Source organism: Gymnogyps californianus, chromosome 8 (genome assembly GCF_018139145.2).
Source record: "Gymnogyps californianus isolate 813 chromosome 8, ASM1813914v2, whole genome shotgun sequence".
Taxonomy (NCBI): domain Eukaryota; kingdom Metazoa; phylum Chordata; class Aves; order Accipitriformes; family Cathartidae; genus Gymnogyps; species Gymnogyps californianus.
The window spans coordinates 8,014,697-8,036,457 of NC_059478.1; the positions used below are offsets into that span (position 1 = coordinate 8,014,697).

General features: G+C 40.7%; 1 protein-coding gene across 5 annotated transcripts in view; it reads left to right on the plus strand.

Moving 5' to 3' along the window:
• DNM3 (dynamin 3) overlaps positions 1-21,761 on the plus strand; it is a 182,920-nt gene that overhangs the window by 141,869 nt on the left and 19,290 nt on the right. For all 5 annotated transcript variants that reach the window (XM_050900709.1, XM_050900711.1, XM_050900708.1 and 2 more), the window contains 3 exons: positions 15,261-15,425; positions 20,434-20,660; positions 21,302-21,538. In XM_050900709.1, the coding sequence (XP_050756666.1) occupies positions 15,261-15,425; positions 20,434-20,660; positions 21,302-21,538 (629 nt within the window). The remainder of the gene's footprint in view (positions 1-15,260; positions 15,426-20,433; positions 20,661-21,301; positions 21,539-21,761) is intronic.

Consider the following 21,761-nt stretch of genomic DNA (forward strand, 5'->3'; position numbering starts at 1 on the left):
TATAGTTCATATAAGATGCAGAGCTATTTCAATTTAACTGTCTGGGGCTCTCAAAGACTGCAGTGCTCTACCCTATGGAGGCTGAAAAGCAGTTTCAATGCTATTGTGATAAAATCCTCTTGTTCTGGCCATGCGGTTTCATTTGACTCTTAAGGAAATAGTGCAGCAACCCTGGAAACAAGGGAAAGTGTTATCTTTCACCAGAAGGCACACAGCCTCCTCCTCCATCAGTGATCCAGACAAGATTGCACCAGTACCGTACAAAACGGTGTTCCCTCTATTGGACCTGCATTGCTCATAACAGAGACTACCAATGCATTTGTCTGCATGCCTGTTTTCATGACCACATTATACCAGCGTCTCAGAATTATCTGATGCTTAGAGGTGTTTGGGCTTTCTTTTCCTTTGTTATTGCTAGCTGATGAGCTCCCGGTCCAGCGCAGCAGCTGTCATCAGTCTGTCAGCATATAACTATTATTTTATCCTGTTTCTGTTTTTCCAATCCTTGAAGTTATCCGTGTCTTCCAGGACACTGTTCAATCCCCCATTGTGTTGACAGTACCTCACAATTTTGTGTTATGGGCAGAAACAAATTTAACTGGCAAGTTCATGCTATTTTATTTCAGTAAGACCGATCCATTGGACACTTTGACGGTGAAATCCTTCAAGGCTGCTAGTTGTTCTTCCTGTATTATCATTTATTTATCTGTTAGACAGGTTTTTTACTGTAGCATTCTTTCATTAATACTCATCTTTATAAACTTAATTGCCAGTCTCCTAAGGGTATCACTTTGCTGAACCAAAGATCTGTCAAGTTTCCCTTAGTCAGAAAATCAGTTAACTTATTAAGTCTGGCATGCTCAGCCATCTTTCCTTTTTTTTTAGTTTATTTTATTTAAAGTCTTTCTTTAGAAACATGTTCAAAAGCCTTGCATACAGTCATGGTTTGACTAACAAGCCTGTACTTGCATTGCTTTTCTTCCCATTTTGTTGAGTGTGGGCACAGCACTTGCTGTTCCACAGACCCAAGTACCATGCTGATACCTTCATACTGTGATTCTGCACTCACTCCACACACAGTAGCAGGAGCTGCTGCGTTACTGGGAGCTGATGACTGGATATGGGTGTATATCAATGATCCTTTTAGGAGATTCTGCACAATATATCTTTATTTTTTGAGGGTAGTGATTTATTCCCTCACTGCTTCCCTTCACATCTCCTGCCCTGGTTGGGAAAGAATGATAATGATAGAGTAAGTTTTGTTTTACCTGAGACAGTTGGTACAAGAGTGCAAGAACTTTTGTCTGTGAAAGCTTGGTAGCCAAAATACTTTGCTCTGAGGAACCCGATGGAAATCATCTTGTCAAATAGCAAGCTTCAGGGCTGATGACTCAGGTTTTCCCCTGCTCTGGTCTGGATGACGAGAAACTGCCCATTGCAGCCATGAGGAGCTGAAAGCAGTAATTCACGCTCTTGCGACACAGCATCTTCTCCTTTGATGTTATCAGTAAATTGCACCCCAAAATACAGCCTGCAATTCCAGATCCCGGTCTTTCCTCCATGCCTCCTTTGCTGCTTGCCTGGCCCCTGACTGGTTTTCCTTTTCAGGTCTCCTCATTTTTATACTGCTTCAGTTCCCATTCCTCTTCCAACACTTCCAAACGTACAATCGCGTTCCCTCAGGCTAGTTGATCTGTTAGTGCATGTTTGCAAAAGCCTTCACTTTCTCCAACCGTGGTCATTCATGGTTCATGTGAACCATGGTTCACATCATTGTAGATTTTCTTGCCAATAACCATTGCCCCTGCACACACGTGCGGTGTCTGTGTGTGGGTGTAAAGAAGTACATGCATCTGTGTAGGCATCTGAATTTAAATTATACTAGTTTACGCTGAGGTATGTTTCTAATTCTAGAGAGTATTAGGCACAAATAAGAATTTTTTAATGTGGAATATGTAATTATCAGTTGAAAAATCTGTACCCTCTCAGATGCCTTGTCAACACTTCATGTCTCAAAATGTGTAGTATCCAGAAAACTGTGGTGTTAACCTTTTCTAGTCCATGCTGAACATGTGAAAAATCAGTACTTTTTGTGTTTGCATGGGGTCTTTGTTCGCTGTGATTAATGGTCCACTAACAGTGTCCAATACAAGTTCAGTGCAATGTACAAAGTGTCTTTGATGCCAGACATTCTACAGTGCTGTGCAGAAACTAAAGCTAATAGTCGTAAGCCCGAGAGGACTGGAATGTTTTCAATTTACTTTTAAACAAATGACTTTATTGTGCCATTCTCACATGGGAGTAAATTCCACAGCCTTAGTGCCACATTAGACAAAACTTTTTTACCTGCTGATTTCTGTTTATACTTGGAGAAAAGAAATTAACCTCGGTTAGGGATTGGGGGGAATAGGACAGGACTATTAAACTTGGTGGGAATTTTGCCAGGGGCTTTGCTAGGAGCGGAGTGGGATGCAGGAGTACAGGATGTAGCTGAAGGATGATTTGTGGTGCAGAGCGGAGTTCAGGAATTCTGGGTGCCTGAAAATCAAACTCATGAAGGGCACCTGTAGGAAAAGCTTTAAAACTGGTTTTGCCACTCCTGAAATGTAAGGAAGCAGTTGTTGTAGTCTGAGTAAATGCCGGTGGATGTCGGGAGGAAGATTCCTAGTGACTGCAGTTGGAGATAAATAAGGCTCAACTCCTGAAAGTAACAATTCTCAAATAAGTGATGGGCATCTGTATCCATAAAGGAATGACATCTCTTGACCTCAAGGAGAGAAAGTGTCTCTGAACTCACCACATTGCTATTGTAATGGTAAAGATTTTCAGACCAAGACAGGGAAGTTTTGAAAGAATGAGTCTTTAACGCTTATAGGATGGTCTAATACCATAGATTTGTAAAAATATAAAATATTTGCAAAATGCCTAAGTAAGGAACATGGATCCATTCAGCATTGCTCCATGTGGGAGACCCTCTAATGCTAATAAGGGCATCGTAGTCTTCTGATAGGTATAATACAGAACCCATTCCAGTAACTCCTTTTCACTGAAACATGAGTGTACATTAATTACTAACAGAACCAAGAACACTGGATTATTTTTTTTTAACTGCTCACTAGGCCTTTTTTCTACTAAACCTTTTTTTACAAGGCTTTTGTTTTGTGCATGTTATGTGGTTTTATTGCTTTATAAATCCATAAGCAATCAAGAAAAGGTTTGAGTTTTGTTTTGACTAATGTTTTTACTTTTACTTTGGCCATCTACAGTTCATTAGTATTTTATGTTACACATCACTGCATGGAAATCCAAATGGAAAAAATGACAAGTTTCAGTGATGCTTAGGTAAATGTAATTGCAGAAATTGGATAAATAAATCCACTCACCTGAAAATAGCTTTAGAGCCTTTTGTCTTTCTCTGATGTTTCTAACCATTGTCTGGTCTTTTCCAAAATAATAGCTCATCTCTGTGCAATGGCTTCCCATAAAACCTTACCTCAGTTACAAAATGAACAATGTAAATGGTGCAAATCATTTTGCAGTGTCCTCAGAGCCCTAAAGCCTTTGCTGCCACTGATTTGGCCTCTAGAGGAAGATACACTTAAAGCTTTTGTAGACTGTCAAGAACGATAGGAGAAAGGGTCTGAGAGCTATTTCCATTTTGACTTGTAAGGCAGGGAAAGTCTGTCCAGTTCGTTTCGCCTCACTTGGTAGCTTTTTTCATTTTTCAAAAAATGGTGTATGTTGATCATTACTGAAAAGAAACCAGCATGTGTATAGAGGGCGACAGTTTTTACATAGCCAAATGCTGCCATGAGTCAAAACTGAGATCAGGAGTGTTACTCGGCAGTGCTGGGGAGCTTGTGGGGGCAAAGGCAGTGCCAGTTCCTTCCCAGGTGATGCCTGTATGTGGTTTACTTCCATGAGCAGAACAATGATTTCGTTACAAATCTGGATTTTCTAAAAAGTCTAAGATGTGTTTCAGGAGTTGTTGTAAAGCCTCTCTCCCTGCGGTGGGGATGAAACCATGTAGGAGAGGGCAGGATCACTTTTGTTTAAACCAGGCTGAATGTTACTGGGCAGCAGCTCTCCATCCTGTCCCAGCAGCAGGTGCCCAGCTGCCCTCTTCAAATGGGAAACATGACTGCGGCGAGGGAAGATCACCAGGGCCTGAGGCTGTATTAGCTTTCCAGACTGGGTAGAGTAAGGAGCAATTATGTGCTTTTGCCTAAGACTCCTCAAACTCTCTCTCTAACCCGCTCGCTTCCTGCCCATCTGGAAAGGCAGACCCCTCACTTGCAAAATGTCTTGGGAAAAGAGAGGAGGAGGCAATACGCTGCGATGGAAGCGTCTCATCCCCTTTGTCTCCCAAATGCCTGTCTACAGCAGGGATATAATCTGTGCTTAAAGGTGGCTCCCTGGGGGGCCCCAGTTTGGCAGGCAGACTGGTAGGGAACACATGCTCTGAAGCCAGAGGGTGTCTCAAATGAAATGATATTTGAATCTCGTCATGCAGGTCTTAATAATCCATGAGTCTTAATATGGCCATAAGGCTATAAATTCAGGGATTTGACCTCAAAGTCTTTGAGTGTGTTTAAAAATAGCTCACCCATCCTCATTTTATCACTTCATATACTCTGACACAATCTTGGAACCTGCCTTCATCCCATCTAGCAGGGGAACACTATAATTAAGAATCAGTTTTGAAAGGCTGTTCTCTCTTAGCTTAAGGCAGAATAAGGCTTTATGTATTTTGCAGGAGATTATAAACAATTCATCGGCTAAAATTAGCAGTAAAAAGGGAGCCCCAGTTCTTTCCTGTGCTGTGGTTTGTACCACAAAGACATAGTGTTTTTAAATCATGACAGAGCTCTCTAAAAACCTAGAAAGCATATTATGTATGTGTCACTTTGGCGCAGTTAGGAATAGTCTCACCTCTAAGCCAGAAGGCCATGGGTTCAAGTTCCATGCCCGCCCTTCGATTTAGCTGTCTCACAGTAATTTTATTACAGAAAACTTTTTAAAATAGAACCATAGGGGAAGAAGAGTGAAACTTTTGTATCTGTAACTGCACTGTGAGACATTCAGTCGTTGGGACGATATGTTAAACCACTGCTCTTACTACACAGCTTTGCGTAGCAGGCATAAATCCTCTAAAAAGACAGGGGCTAGCCCTAATGGTGCGGCGGTTTTTTCTCTCCCTGACAAAAACAGTTCTAATCCTTGGGAGTGTGTGTGTGAGCTACTGTTCCCTGTCTGAAAGAAGTTTGCATTTTCATCGTGCTGTCACAAGGATGGGGTTCCTTGATTGTATGTTGCTGTGCAAGAGCTGAAAAATGAGAGATGTCAAATGAGTCTTGACTTTACCTTTCGCTGCTGACCAGTAAGGGGGGGGCAGGCAGAAATCAATCCTTTGAACTGAAAATGCCATAGGTCATTTTAAAAGTTAATTTGCAAAAATATCGAACTGAAGTGTGAGGTTAGGGTTGTTTGTGGCAACAATAAAGCCGGGTGATCTTAACTGCAAAGGTAAACTCCATATTGTGTCTGCTTGGACCTCAGGGTAGAGTGCTAATCACTGATGTCCTTTACCATAGAGACGAGGTCAGAGTGACTTAAGGTTTAAACTTTATAGTTTCATTTTGGTTTGTGCCAGCAAGCATGTGGTCTTATAACATGAAGTGTTTATGTTTGTTGCTTAGACATGTGTATTAACTTACCAGAATCACACTGTCTCTTAAATATAATTTGCTTTTATTTTAGGGAGGAAAAAAAAAAGTCTTTCATTTTCTGCTGGTTTTGTACAATACTTAGAAGGGGTTTGGCATATTTATACAAAATGGAAGCCATGTCATAAAGCAGCATCTAATTTCATTTGGTCCAGGATTATGTGCAGCATAGTTGCTCACAACTCATTTCTTCCCCTGAAAATAATTTTACCCAATAATTTTCAATTTCTGTTCTTGTGGCATGTATCCAAAATGCTCCTGGATGGATGATTTTCTTTTGTTTAGCAATATTTGTTACATTTCAGTAAGGCTCTTGGTGTTTTCAAATTCCTCTTCTGATCTGTTTTGAGGCTTTTCTGCTACAGGAATGTTGCAGCTCAAATTTTTGTTTGCAAAGTTAAAGGAGTTCTTAAATGGGGAGTACGGATGGTGGTGATTATTGATGCTCTACTGGGCTAAGAGTTCCTGCCAGAACTTGTAGACCACTGTCACTCTGACCGATGGAGGGCTTATGGAAAACCCATTAATGTGTATGAGACCTTTGAATCTTAGGACCTGAATTATCAAATGAAATGTTTTGACGAGAACTCTGGCCAAGATATGTTTGGCATATGACTAACATCTGGGAAAGGTAGATTTATCTACATAAGATGCTGGTGGTTCTTGTATGTCCACTTGCTAAATTAGATTAAATACATTCCTGTTATTAATTTTTTTTCAGATAAGCAATTACTGTGGGTGCTACAGAGACTATGAGAATTGGGGCAAGAGATGGGGGGATAATCCGTCTTGTCATGGCAGGAATGTTGGCCCATTTAGTCACATCTGGGATGCGGGTGGGGTGGTCTGTGCAAGGCTTGAGTTGGTAATGGTCTGTCAAAAATCGAGGTAAAGGGTGGGCTAGCCAGCTAGCCTCCGAGGAGAGGTGTCCACAAGACAGATTTCTAAGATGCAGTCCATGCTGGGAGAAAAAGATTGGGAATCCTTCCCATAGAGCCTGGCTTAGCGGTATTGACTGAATGTGAGGCAAAGGGGAAAGGAAATGGTGCCGCTCCAGAGCACAGTGATCCAACTGTGTGAAATCAGTGTGGGTGCTATTAAAATGCCATCTTCCTCTCCCTTCCCCTTTCCTTCCTCCCTCTCTCCCCCTCTGCTGTCAGCCTGGCTGAGGAAAAGTCAAATAACGTACGACTGTGTTCCTTGGCATCACAACTGCAATTTCCCTTTAGGGGCTTCAAACTTGAGAATGGGAGGTTTTAAATCTTGCTGATTCGTGCTATTCCAGCAAGCATATGTGTGAGGAGAAAGAACAATGCCAGTTCGAAACAGAAATCACAAGTGAGAAATCATTGCTGCTAAATCAGGTGTTGCAGAGGCCAGTGGAAAAATCAGATGCTAAGAAAAGTAGGAAATTACTTTGTTTAGAGCTGGGAAGGTTAATGAGAATTAGAAAGTGCTCTCTGTGTATTCAGCCCCTAAGGATTTGAGCAAAGTTAGAGGGATTTATTTACTGATTATCCAGACTATACAACTGGCAATAAGATTAAGTGAGGAATTTTGGAACATGCTGACATTTCTTATTTGCATCATTTACTATGGAGATCATTTGTCGGTACTGCACTGAGTTTGTGGTGAACCAGGGCTTAGTCTGGCCCAGCAGAGACAGATCTGGTACTTCTCATGGCTCGAGGGATGTGGGGGTGAAAACAGTTTAACGTCCTCTTTTGCGTCTCGGAGAGGAAACATCAAGTTTGTCTAGGTGCTTATCAAAGGAGAATTTCAGAATATTTTCCTAGACACCATTAATTACGGAAAAGAGTGCAGTTATAGGTGACACATTGCATTAGATCAACTGAAAATAAAAGACAAGGCTGTAATTTATAGAGCCCCTGCATTGGCCGCTGTACAGAGCTCCCCTGCTACAAGGCCTCCTCCAAGTCCGTCCCTCCCAGCGTGCACACAGATATGCGCGCTGCCCTTCTCCTGTATTCAAATTTCTTTGAACCAGGCTGGTAAGTACTGAAAAGTTACCATCTCAGCTGGAAGAAATGAAGGGCGACCATGGAACAGGAGTTCAGTTACAGGAGCTAGGAAAAACAGAATTGTGATTTTTTATTCTTTTTCTGGGTGCCTACCTCTAAAATGATCACATTTTGTGAAAAACATGCAACTCCTATATTATACACAGACACCTAAAGTCATAAGCTATGCTTTAAACATGTAATCTTGGGCAATGTGTTTTCCAAGATTTGCCTTCACCAAGCCACTGTCCATGCACTGAGCGCTTACTTGCCCCATTTTAATCTCATAAAATAAGACAATTCCTTGTCCCTAAAGGAATCCTTCAGCTGAGTCTTGTGCACTATTGCTGGAATAAGGAAAATTTTGTTAGTGACCCTCCCTTGCATGGTTACTGCTAAGTAAAAGCCCTCAACAGTGATCAGTTCTGCCAACATTTCTTCCAAGAATGGTTTTGGTAAGGAGGTAAATAACAGAGATGAAAGGCAAGGTGTTATTTCAGTCTTCGTAATGACTCTTAATACTTCCCTGATCAGCATCATGAACAAGTAATTCTCCTGCTTTCTATTTTCATCGTCTTTGACAGAAGCTCCAAGACTTCTATTTGTTTTCCTTCTTAGGGGAACTGCATACCACAGCCAGTAGCTTTAATCCTTTAATTCTCAGATGTCCGGTTGATGCCTCCACCCATTGATTACCTCCTTTCACAGCAAATGATCCTGTTCCCTTCACAATTAATGCCCAGTGCTGGATCAGGCTGTTGTCTCTGGGAATGTGTTTCATGCATTTGGTAACAAACGCACAATAAATTTCAGCCTGAACATCATCTCAGCTAATCATCACATTTCAAGTCTTCATCATCATGACTTGAATTCCAGGGTAACTCACCACTATTTGACACTTCCCAATATCCATTGACCCCCTTCTACGCTGAAATAATGGCAAATATCGCACCAATAGTATCTCATATCCTAGATTTCTTTTCTAATGTGCTCTTATAAATGTGGGGCACTTCATGTGTTGTTATGACAAGGAAATTCTTTGACTGAAAAGTTTGCAAATTCCAAAGTAGTATTTGTTTTATAAACAAAGGTGCTGTTTTCCTTGTGCCAGCCTCTTTCTGCTTTTGCTTGTCCAGCAGTCTGTTCTGAAAGGCATGAAGCAGCTGTTGGCCCCGAATCAAAACTTGCAGTGCAGGGAGGGTTATGTAAAAGTCCTTTGTGTGAGAGATGTACATGGCAGCAAATGGTGAAATTGGAGTACAGATTCTTTGAGGGGAGATGGCTATTCATGGCAATGTTGTTTTTTTTTTTTTCTTGATTTTTGCATAGAATAAAAAGAAAAGTAGAAGATATTGTAATTTTTTTTGTCTTTTCAGAAACACCTTTTCTTGTTGCAGTGTTGTGGGCTCGTAATTTCATGCTGCTTTGCACCCAGTATCACCCACTGGATGGAAGGGCTGCAAGAGGTTGCCTGTCCTCAAGGCAGGATCTCTGTACCTAGGTGATTTCTGAGGGATGTTGGCCTAATCTTTGGAGGAGATTCTGCAACTCTCCTAGTCCATCTATTTCTGTGCTTCACTGTTCTTACCATATAACACTTTCCAAATATTCGTTTGACGTCTTTTCCTATCCGCAAAGACACTCATCTCTCCCCTTCCACCAGTGGTTTCTTTTGAACTCATCAGTCCCAACTGATCTTAGCTTTTCCTTTCAGGTAATATTTTACAGAGCCCTGAACATCATCTTCAATGGTTTCCTCTGAACACTCTCAAAACGTGCCACAAATTTTTGGTAGCGTGATAACCAGAACTGGATGCACAATTCGTGTACTGATTTTATACCAGCAAGACATTGTTGACTAATATTCTGTTATTGCACTGTAGACACAGTTCCTTTTCTGCTGAACTGCTCCTTAAATGGCCATTCTCATGCTGTATGTTTATAACTGATTTATTCCTGCCCAAGTAAAATATTTTCTATTCATAATGAATTTCATCTAGATTTTTAAACTGTTTCTCCAGATCGTTGTGAACTCTGGTCCTGTCATCTAACGTATTCACATCCCCTTCCAGTTTCTTCTCATCTGTAAATGTAATAAGCACAGGCTATAACCCACCACCCTGAGCATTAAGGCATTAACAAGCACATTAAAAAATACAGCCCATATGAAAGTCCTCTTGGTAGAGTTTTCCAGTTTGACAGTGAGCCATTGACAGCTTTTCTATGGAAATGAGCATCCAACCTGTAATTGCAGGGAGAGCACACTTCCCTTTATGAAAATGTCACCTCAGATGTGTCAAAAAGCTTTACTGAAGTCTGAAATATGTGGCATCTACTGTTAATACCTTACCCATAAGATCTGAATCCCTGCTTTAAAAGGAGATTGGATTGATTTGACATGATTAGTTGTCAACCCGCTAAGAACTGTAAGACAAAAGTAACTCCAAATGTGTTGGAGTTCTGGTAATGCATCATTCCTTTCTGTCTCATAGTTCCAAATCAGTTTCTTGATTGAAGAAGGCAGGGAGAGAGCCTAAGGTAGGTTTTGAATGTTTGGGATCGTTAAAGCTATGTAAATATCTGGGGAGCGGTGTGTGGATTCAGCAGAAGGTTTTAGCTAATGGTCTGTACTATACAATGTCTGTAACCACAAAAAAGAATCTAAGTAGGCGATTGTTTAAACTAATCCAGAGAGTTAAATACTTTTGAATCAAATTGAGCCAGGCTGTATCTTTCTTCTGCGTGGGTATGAAGTGAGAGAGATCGTGTGTGCAAGGGAAAGCCAGATCATAACCTCTGCTTAGAGCAGTTCAAGGCTGCTAATGAAAGCATAGTAGCTGAAAGGGGCAGCCTGTGGGTGGCTCAGTAAACGCAAGAGAATACAAAGTCAGGAGATGCTGAAAGCATGGAAGAGAGTGGCAAAGTCACCCTCTGTGAGGGAAAAGGGCAGCTTCCAAGCTACCCGGGAAGTGTTCTTTTTCTGCTGCTTGCTTTGTTGTAAATACACAAAAGTAATGTATTGTCATTTACTTGTGGTTCCTTCCAGTAAGAAAACCTCACTGTGTGAAGCCATCGTGTGGTTTCAGCAGTCCTCTGGCAAAAGGCACACTATGTACAGCTGAGAGTATATTAGCTAAATTATATATACAGCATCAAACTGCAATGAAGAGAGAATGTGAAGAATCAATTGTAAAGGTTTAGGAAAAGGCAGGGGGTTTAGGACAACTGCAGTGTGCTGAGTGTTGGTGCATTAAAGAAAAGCCTTACTTGGACAGGAATAGATGAAATAGATTATATATTCAGCAGCTGTGAATTAAAACATAAATACAATCTGGAGGGTATAATTAATTTTCAGGTGGCGGTTGTTGTTACGAACTTGCATCTGTACATGAAAGACATGAAAGCAGCTTTTAAATGATTGGTTTCTTACTGCAGCCATGGACTTACTTCTTAGCATACAAAGCATTGCTTTGCTGCTGCTTTGACTTTCACCCTTTAGTCAGTCACCTTCCAGTCTGCTTCCTCTCAGTCATTTTTAATAGAATGCCTTTTTGATTCCAGAAAATTGGTTGATACACTGCTCTAATGAAAATGCTAGACAAATGCTCCTTCTTGGAACTGACATCAGGAATGTTATACAAGGCATTCTTAAATATGCTGGCAGCTGCCCTGAATGTAATGAAATCATGGAAATTAAAAGTATTGCGCGCTCTGTGTGGCCAGCTCAGGACTGTTTGCAGTATGTTACCCAGTTTTGCTGTGAATTTCAAAAGGAATCACTTTCCCTGAATTTTTCTTGAGACATTCTTCAACATGCTTATAATTCCCACAATCAGGAAAATTATCCTGATATTCTGAGGTACTGTTCCTTTTTTTTCTTTTGATTGTACACAATTCCTCTTGCCTACATCCCTTTGTACCACACTGAATCATTCTTCTTGCAGTAGAGAGTTTACAGTCTTCAGAAGACTGATAACTTTTCTGGTAGAAATGCATGTGTAGAGTGAAATCCTATTCCCACTGCAGCCAGCAGTAAAATTCCCACAAACTTAAGTGGTTTGGATTTCACATGCAGTTTTTAGTCTTCTTTTGTATGATACTTTAATTAATCCTTAATACATTCTTAGTACAGAAGGTATCTAAATGCAGGCAAGGTAGAACAGTGGCAATGATGCATACTTTGTGTTTCCCTAGCACCTTTCCATACACGGATCACAAAGCAGCTTATGAAAGACAGGTGAGACCTGCTGCAGAGCATAAGGAATAGATATTGTTTTCATTCTTCTGAAGTGCAGAGAAGGTAGAAGGGAAGGACCTTACCTCTGTGGCAATGTGTATATAAATGAAAGGACCATCCTGGCTTCCATGTTACCTTCTCTTTGTCCGTGTTTTTATTCACCTATTGCTTCTCTGTAGCTTTGGTGTATTTTCATCAGATGTTCTGAATTTGAGTTTTCCAAGATGAATCTAATTTTCTTTACCTGTTTTTTAGCACTCTAGATTCTTCAATAGTTTCTTTGTTGGAGGCTTACAAAAGTTCCCAAAGTAATTGCACTTGTGTTCATTTGAAGTAATAATATTCCATTCCTGTCAACAATTAATAGCAGTGTTAAGCAAGAGTCAACCGAACGAAAACTTAGCCCAGATTCATATGATGTTGCTTAACACTTGCTATTGGAACTAGCAAGTTCTGGCTCGAGGACGAGGAGCACTGAAAGGGGACTGTGGCTGCCTTGGCTGCTGGGAAAGAAAGCACAGAAACCTGTTTCTAGCTTCTTTGTTCTCCTTTTCTGTTCAGCATGAACGTTCTGTTCAAGAGCAGTCAGAGAGATGTGAGGGTTTTCTTATGTATTCTGGTTTGGGTTTATTCATTGCAACAGACTTGCAAAGAGTCTTTCTAGAATGCAGAGGGGCAGGGACTTGGGCTGAGGGGTGGCTTGCACTGAAGCTAGAGTCACCGTGATGCTCAGTGAGAAAACCAGCCATTTTGAAAGAATGACATGGAGATGGAATAGGGCATGTACATCACTTCTGTCTTGTGATGCCCAGCTTTACCAGGCAACCTTGCTCTCAGATGCTGCTGTTGGCACAATGCAGAGACGGCTTACAAAAGAAAGCCTGATAACGCTTGTAGGTCTACTGTAGAGCACAGAAATCTGTTAGAAGCAGATTTCCATGTGCATGATGCGATGCAAACAAGATGGTTTCTGGCATGAAAAGCCTTCAGTTGAGACATCAAATCATTAAGAATACTATGGCCAGAAGCTTTCATAATAAATTACTGTAAACTCATGAAAGATTGATCTTTTTTGATTTCAGAGAAAATAAATCAACAATATGAAGTTAGCTCTATTACAGTTTCAAACAAGAGACTCCTGAAGTATTATCCACTTTCTGTAAATATCACCTATGAACCTGTATATAAAAGGTTAAATGTTTGCAGACTATTATCCTTTGCCTTAAAGATCAGAGACAAATTACTATTTTTACTTTACATTCTCTTGATGAGGATAATGATAAACATCTGTCACTTTGCTGCTTAGCCAGCTAAGAATCTTATTGCAATCTGTAATTTAAACAGTGAAGGGAAAAAAAAGAAAAGAAAAAAAAAAAATACATGGACAAACTGCACTTTATACAGACAGCGAAGAAGAAAAGAAAGAGAATAGAAGTCAAATGCAGGGGAACAAGGAAGGGGGAATTTTCGGTCTGCAGTTTCTTGCCTAAAATCTGTGGATATATGATAGATGTATGATTTTCCATTTATTTGGTATTTCGCAGGGAAAATTACAGTTAGTTTCTTTTCAGACATGGAGGCTAAGGAAAATACTCAATTTGCATGCTGTGACTTTTTGGCATGTGCAGTTTCTTAACAAAATGATTAAGGTTTATAGGGTAGTGTGTCTACTGGTGTTACAGAATTGAAAACACTGTTTTCATCAAGAGCTCTTTGAGTGTCCTCCACAGTCCCAAGATTTTTAGAAAGCACTGCTAATGATTTTTAAAGTCCATAGATTAGCTGGTTTTCCAGTAATTCGTCTGTAATTAAAAACAATCTGAACTTTTGAAACTTCTTTTGCAGACATTTAGTTTTGTTTCTAAATGGTACATTGGATCTTATTTCTTAACAAAACTATAACTTAACAAATCACAACCATCACCATTTCATTTAGACTGGACTGACCAAGCCATAGTTTACAAGGAGTAAATACAAAATGGTCTACCTGCCAATGCTGTGTGAGCAGAAGCAGACCCTGCGTTAGGAGATGAAACTAGGAATCTCTTTTTGGCCCAGCAAGAATGGATTTCATGCAGGGACAAGCCTCTTTGGTGACATGTTTGCATATCTAGCTCTAATGGTCTTTCGTTAATGGGTTAGCTACTGATTTCAACTGCTCCGGGAATCTGTAAAGCACTAGTGGTGTGCAAATTTTAGCTAAATGCTATATTGTAAATGGAGTTGTGCTGACAGGGGTCTGGCTGGTATATAACTAGGTCTCGTTATTGGGTTATTCACTTTGTGCAAGTAATTTCTGTTTCTTCGTGTTAGGCTTCTAGGTACCAACAGAAGGGTTTAGATTTTATAGTTCATGCTAATATGGCTTTGGTGGTCGTTTTCAGGGAGTATTGTATGTCAGAGTTTGGAGAAAGGACATTGTTCTTTGTACTTGCCAGGTTGAAATTCCATTCTTTTGGCATCTTTGAGCCTCAGAAAGCAGTTTGATTTTTGCCAAAAGGCTACTATTCTTTTTTTAGGTTTTCTTATATTTATACAGGCTAGACCGAAGCAAGTACATACCTTTTAGCTTCCGGTTAAAGTTCCTTGTATTTTCTTTAATTAGGTCAGCTGTTTACATACAAAGAAGTTTTTTTCTGTCCAATGAAAAAGAGACCTCTAATATATAATCCAGCCTATGTTATGCTGAGCCTTAAGCACTAGAACCAATGATGCTTTTGCTGTTATCCTTCATAAATCCTTTGTTTATATAGGTGCTATTCACATCTAACAAGTTTGAGGCTGAAGTGCGGAATTTGTCACAACTGAGTCAGTCTTAAATAACAAGTATGGTTTTTTACCCATAGAATTCAAAATCCAGACTTACGGTGGTGCTTTGTTGCATGGGTCAAGCTGGCTGAATCTCAATGGTAAAAGATTTGATAAATAGTATTGCAGTAGGTGATCTAAGATAATTTCTTGGGATTTCATTTACCAGCACATGTCTTTGTCTGAAAACTTTCTTTAATACAAAATTACAGATTTGTGTGGAAATATATAATGTACTTTGTGAAAAAGGTCTCGCATCTCATATTGCATTAACCTCTAAAAGTCCAGATTTCATGACGTTAAGTACTAAGGTTAAACAGGCCAGTACTTCATATTTTAACCTTCAGACATTCTTTGTACGAGTTATGTTGCTGGATAACTACAGTGTAAGTCCAGGTTTTTTCCCCAATATATTTCCAGTTTACTGCAGTCTGAAAGACTTGACTTTTTTTTTTTTTTTCTGTGTAGACTGAAAATGATGAGAATGGCCAAGCAGACAATTTTTCAATGGACCCCCAACTGGAGAGACAGGTGGAGACAATTCGAAATCTTGTGGACTCCTACATGTCTATTATCAACAAATGTATCCGAGATTTGATACCAAAAACAATCATGCATCTTATGATCAATAATGTAAGTAACAGCCGGGATTCTAAATTATTTTAACATGTCTGTCAAATCTCTTGTGCTCATACAAACACACCTCTTGAATATAGCAGCAACAACAGCATGTACTAAAGAGAAGAACACACTCCCATAAATGCCACACTCTAGACAAAATATTCTAATCTTCTGTAGTAGTAGTAAGTTCTGCAGCCTTCTGAGAGGCTGGCACACTGCCTTGAGTGCTTACTTCAAAATGCTAAAGATTGAATTCATTTACATCTTGATCAGAATATAAGTTATTTAAAGATAAATCAAGGATCTTTTCTTTTTTTTTTTGTCTGTCTTTTGATATAACAGGAAAAGGGAGTTGGGAGCTCCATCTCTGCAGTCTGTGAGAGCAGCAGAGCAGAGCTATGCTTCCTTGATTTTCAATCTGTAGCCCTTTGTCATGGTTTCTTAAAACAGTTCTTATTTTATTTGGGTTTCTTTATATTTTCAGGTTACCATTTTCAATGAATAAATCTAGAAGCCTTAGACACTTGTTTAGATAAGCAGATGTGGTTGGTTGATTTACTCTGTGTGTCTATCTTAGATCTGAAGATTATTTGGTTAAAGAAATGGCTTTGAGATATCATTGTTTTTCCACTGCACTAGGATCTCAGCCTTCACTTCTTGGCAGGGTTCTGAATGACTCTTGTTGAAAACTAAGCTTAGTATTAGTGCCACTGCTGCCATATAAATTAATAATGGAGAGCACAGCTCCTGTTAGTTATGGGTAGCACCTTTTCTGTTAGGTCATCAAACCAATCAGTTTTTACAAATACAATATGCTATAAGGCAAATCTGGTTAGAAAGTAGCATTTGCTTTTGACTCGGAGCCACCTCTAGCCTTGTCTGATGGATTTCATTAGCCCTGTGGAATTTGTGTTGCACTTAAGAGTTAGGTGGTTGGACAGGAAATTTCAGTGGGATTTCCTGGTACATAGAATACAATCAGAATTTTTGCACGAGGCAAGAGATATTCCATTAACTTCTTTAGGTTTAGGGGAGTCAGACTCTAAATAATGCTCTAGTCATGGGTGAGTTTTTACAAAAGAGCATGGGAACAATGGAACTGCCCTTTTTTTTCCTGAAATCAGCCATGCTCTCGAATTTATAGGGTGAGTATGTTCCCTCTGCTCTTTCCAGATCACAGCTAGCAACTTGCTCCTTCAACTTAGCACAACTTCAGTGCCTTTTGAAAGGGCTGGTTTTTAGTTCTCATTTCATAAACTGCAGAGTTTGGTAAGCAGTTCCTTTTGAAAGTTTACATTAAATTTTCTGCCGTTCACATCCTCATATGGAATAGTTTAAGGGTCTCTGAAGTGCATGCTTTACTCAGAAGTAGAATACTGTAAGATTTTATACTTTCAATCTCATCAGCTGTTACATTGGTAAAGTCTGCCATGCTGGCTGACCACGGCACACAGAAACAACATACTTACAACATCGTCTCCCTTTCAGTTGACCTTATAGTCCATAGCTGTGTTTGGGCTTGCTAGTGAGCTAAGACCTCCATCTCAATCCTAGAATTTAAATTTGTGCCAAAGAATCAAAACTTTTTAAAGGGCTGTGAAGAGTGAGACTAATAACATTAATGCACTTGTTTCTGTGCAGCATAGGCAGTAAAATGCCATATTAAAAACAATAGCTAAAATATCAATTTGAAAAAATCAGCACTATTAAAAAGAGAAAGAAATGTTTGAATTAAGACTGCTGAGCCACGCCAAAAGGTTCTGCAAAGACCTGGAAAGCAGTGGAGCTGTGATGGAAGGTGGGTCCTGTTAAGTAGTGTGTGTGTTCCTTGGAGTCTTCAGAAGTCCAACCCATCCACCAGGAGTTAAGTGAAAACACCCTCCCTCCCCCTTAATGAGCATATTCTGTACTTTCTGCTGCCCCATCGTGTTGCCTCCAAAACTCTGGAAACAAATCGATCCCAAGGAGTTTGTTTCCATGACAAATGTAACTTCCCAAGTCCTCCTAGAACTTCCTTTCCACTTTGTGGGCCTGTAAATGAGCACTTAAAATTCAAGGGAAGTATCAGATTCAAACTCAGTGTACAGAAAATAATTAGATGCTGTCCCTAAGCATATTTTGAGGCCTAAGCCTAGACTGTGTATTCCAAATGCATCCCTTATTCTTCCCTTAGGGTGGATGTTGATTACCTTAAAAGAAGATACATTTCCCACACAGAACTGCATTGAGTTACCATTAGCAATTCAAACATGCACAAACAAAACACACATTTCAGAATTTGTATTTCATGGTGCTTAGGTATCGCAGATTATACAAGAGGAGTGGTCTTACAGTAGACAGTGCTGATACTAATCTCAGCTGAGTAGAAAAAATCCAAAGTACTTGTTACTACCAAACTTAAGGAACGGATTGTGTTTACCTTTGAGGTGGTGATGTATGTTGTAGACTGCCCACTGATGAATGAAGTTGCAAGCCCATCTTACCCCACTTCAGAGTGACAGGGGAGGCTTTGTGGCATTGGCGTTTCAGATGCTTGCTATGGTTCAGCTTTGACTGCAGGTCTGATGTCTGTGAAGGAAAATGTTTTAAACCATTCCTGTGAGTCTTCCTGTTTTCTAGAAAGGAGCAAAGGTGTGAGTAAGTGTCACTTTCCCTTCCTTTTCCAAGCTGGAGAAAGTGGCTATTGTGGAAGATCGTCCTCTATCTAGTACAGTGCATCCAATTGCCGAAGGCAGGAGGTTGATCCAAGAACCATCCTTAACGCAGCAGTCTTCCCCTTCCAGAAGAGTTCAGGGAGTTACTTGAGTCTCCTGCTAGTGGCAGACAGGGATCTCTCACGATAATTGTCACAGATATTTGTGGTTTAACAATGCCTTTACAATCAGCTCTGGCCTTAATCTAATTTTAGGACGACTTCTTTTTTTGAAGTGATGCCATTAAAATGCTCATTTCATTGAGTAGAATGTGATGCTGTTTAACTATGATATCTGTTTTTAATGTGGAGTTTTTGGCAATCATGAGGAAAGTAGTGTACTCTGGCTCTTGATCAGTACCATCTACTGGAAAACAGCATGAGACTCATGGAAAATTTCTGCAGGCTTTGCTAAGAATTTGTGCATCTCCTGTCATACGTGAATGGGAAATGACAGCCAAGCCCAGGCAATATGGTTTTGTTTCCCTGTAAGGTCTGTCCTGGCCTTCTTCTCATTGCTAGGTGACCATAAAGGGTCCCATACCCGTGCAGTTTGACTGCTCTTACTGACCTTGTGTCGTGGTTTAACCCCAGCCAGCAACTAAGCACCACACAGCCGCTCGCTCACTCCCCCCGGGTTGGGATGGGGGAGAGAATCGGAAGAGTAAAAGTGAGAAAACTCGTGGGTTGAGATAAAGACGGTTTAATAGGTAAAGCAAAAGCCACGTGCACAAGCAAAGCAAAAACAAGGAATTCATTCACCACTTCCCATGGGCAGGCAGGTGTTCAGCCATCTCCAGGAAAGCAGGGCTCCATCACACATAACGGTTACTTGGGAAGACAAATGCCATCATTCTGAACATCCCCCCCTTCCTTCTTCTTCCCCCAGCTTTATATGCTGAGCATGATGTCACATGGTATGGAACATCCCTTTGGTCAGTCAGGGTCAGCTGTCCCAGCTGTGTCCCCTCCCAGCTTCTTGTGCACCCCCAGCCTCCTCGCTGGTGGGGTGGGGTGAGCAGCAGAAGAGGCCTTGACTCTGTGTAAGCACTGCTCAGCAGTAACTAAAACATCTCTGCATTATCAATGCTGTTCCCAGCACAAATCCTAAACATGGCCCCATACTAGCTACTGTGAAGAAAACTAACTCTATCCCAGCCAAAACCAGCACACCTTGTCTGAACACAAACATTGCCTTAGTCTAACTGTCAGGATTTAAATCAATGTTGCTAAACTAGCACAAACCCATGTGCAAACGGAGCTCAGGTTTATGTAATCAGAATCTTGGGAATGTATTATTGTTAGTATCTCCAGCTCAAAAAAGCTTTATAGAGCAAAAAGCCAGATGAGAAATAGATCTGAACAGCAACGAAAGTCTCAAATGCAAGGATTTAGTAGGTCAGCAGTTGGTCTATTTACCACAGTCTTATTTAATCAGAGTACCTCTAGCTTTTTCTCTCTCTCAATGTGGCCCAGCTTTCCATAACCAGGGCAGGCGTAGCAGGAAATCAATATAGTAAATTAGATTACTTGGAGACTTCTCCCTCCAGTTTGAATGTGTGTGGATGGGATATTTAGAGTCTGACAAAGTTGTTGGAGATGAAAGACGCCGTCTACAGTAGGGTAAATTGTTGCTCAGAAAATAATTGACAGAGATGTTATAAAGCCTGAAAATTCCCATTCCCGGGGGAATTTAGTATCTGATGGTATTGCTAATGGCTGCCATTTCCCTCTCAGTCAGCTATTTAGAATTGGACCAAAATGCCAGCTGACTCCTGGGAGCTGTTGGGAAGCCTGTTTGTAATGAACTGTAAACGTAGGTGTCACTGTAGACATGTAGACCAGTGTTAACTCCAGCCATGTCCAGTGTTTCAAAGACAGACCAAAAAAAGGCCACAGTGCGTTGTGGAGCGACTGCACAAAACCATCTTATCCTCACATGTGAATCGCTGTCTCAGAATGTGGCTTTGGAATTGCATTAAGCCCATCTGCATGCAGGCAGCTGCTAAAAGGTCCAGTCCATCCTTTTCCAGCTGCTCGGCCCAGCTGCATGTGCCAGCCTTTCCTTGGGCCACGGCTAGACCTCAGGCTGCTGCACCATCAGCTCAATCTGAGTTCAGCATTTTTTAGTTCCTGATCTGCCTTAACAAAAACTACGTGACCAGTAGAACTGATGTAAGGTAGTAGGAGAAACCGATTAAATTGTGGTATGTCTGTCTCCTGGTTCCATGGATCTCACACTGTATTTGTTCAGTATTATATTTTCAATAGGGTGGTTTTTTTGTTGGTTTATTTGTTTGGTGGGGTTTTTTTTGTCTGATGAAATAGGTAAAAGAATTTATCAACGCAGAGCTCCTGGCTCACTTGTATTCTTCTGAGGACCAAAACACTCTAATGGAGGAGTCGGCTGAACAGGCGCAGAGGCGAGATGAAATGCTCCGCATGTACCAAGCACTAAAGGAAGCCCTAGCAATCATTGGCGATATTAGTACTAGCACTGTCTCGACCCCTGCACCCCCTCCTGTAGATGACTCTTGGCTTCAGCAGGCCCGCAGGTAAGGATCCTCAAATCTGTATTGCAATGAAATTTAGGACAGATAGACATTGTCAGCATCAGTAGCTCCCTCCCTGCCTGTCTTTTTGGGCAGATACTCCTCCTGGTCTTTAATGACATTTGTGAGGGAAATCAAAACATCTTCCCACATATATATATTCTATGGATATGTATGTGAACACCAGACAGGATATTTGCCTTGTAGAAGACTATCCAGTGGATTTATAGCTTGTCTGATGCTTCAGATAGCAGCCGCTTCTGTCACCCCAGTTGTGCATCCACAAGGCCTCTTCTTGCAAGCTGTTACAATAATTCAGCATCTCAGGCTCCATGTCCTAGAAAATCCGCTTAACAACATTATTAGAACTCTAATATTAAAATCCATTACGTTTACCTCTTTGCTCGTATGTTTATTTCTGACTATCGTAAGGCATGCTGTCTGTGAGAAAGGTAAGTGTGAGACTTAAATATGTGAGATGCTCTGACACTGACAGCAAAGGAAAACGCCAAGAAAAAACAATTGTCATAGGCATAAAAAAGGTTTTAATTTCTATTTAAAAATAATAAAATAAAATAAATTAAAAAAAACAACCAACAAAACTCCACCTTACTGAACTTCTTAAATCTCTGATATTTCACTAGATCACCTCCTCCAAGTCCCTCAACTCAGAGGAGGCCTACATTAAACAATCCCCCAACCAGACCTTTATCTGGCCGAGGACCTGCTCCTGCAATCCCATCTCCAGGCCCTCAGTCGGGGGCTCCCCCGGTTCCTTTCCGCCCAGGACCACTGCCTCCGTTTCCGAGTGGTGGTGAAGCCCTTGGAGGACCTCCGCAGGTTCCCTCTCGGCCGACCCGGGCTCCTCCCAGCGTCCCAAGGTAAGATGTCTAATCTTCCTGGTGGTGGGCATGGTTCTCTCCCTCTAGCATAACAGACAGATTCTGCACTGTGTCGGAAAGTCAAGCACCGTTGTTGAGGAAGTCTTGTAACAAAGCAAAATTGGGCATTCCCTGCAGAGTGTCAAAGGCATTTTGAGGAACCAATTTTTAGCACAAGTGTGAATTTTTGAAAAGATAGGAAGTTTTTTTCATGGAAAAAAAA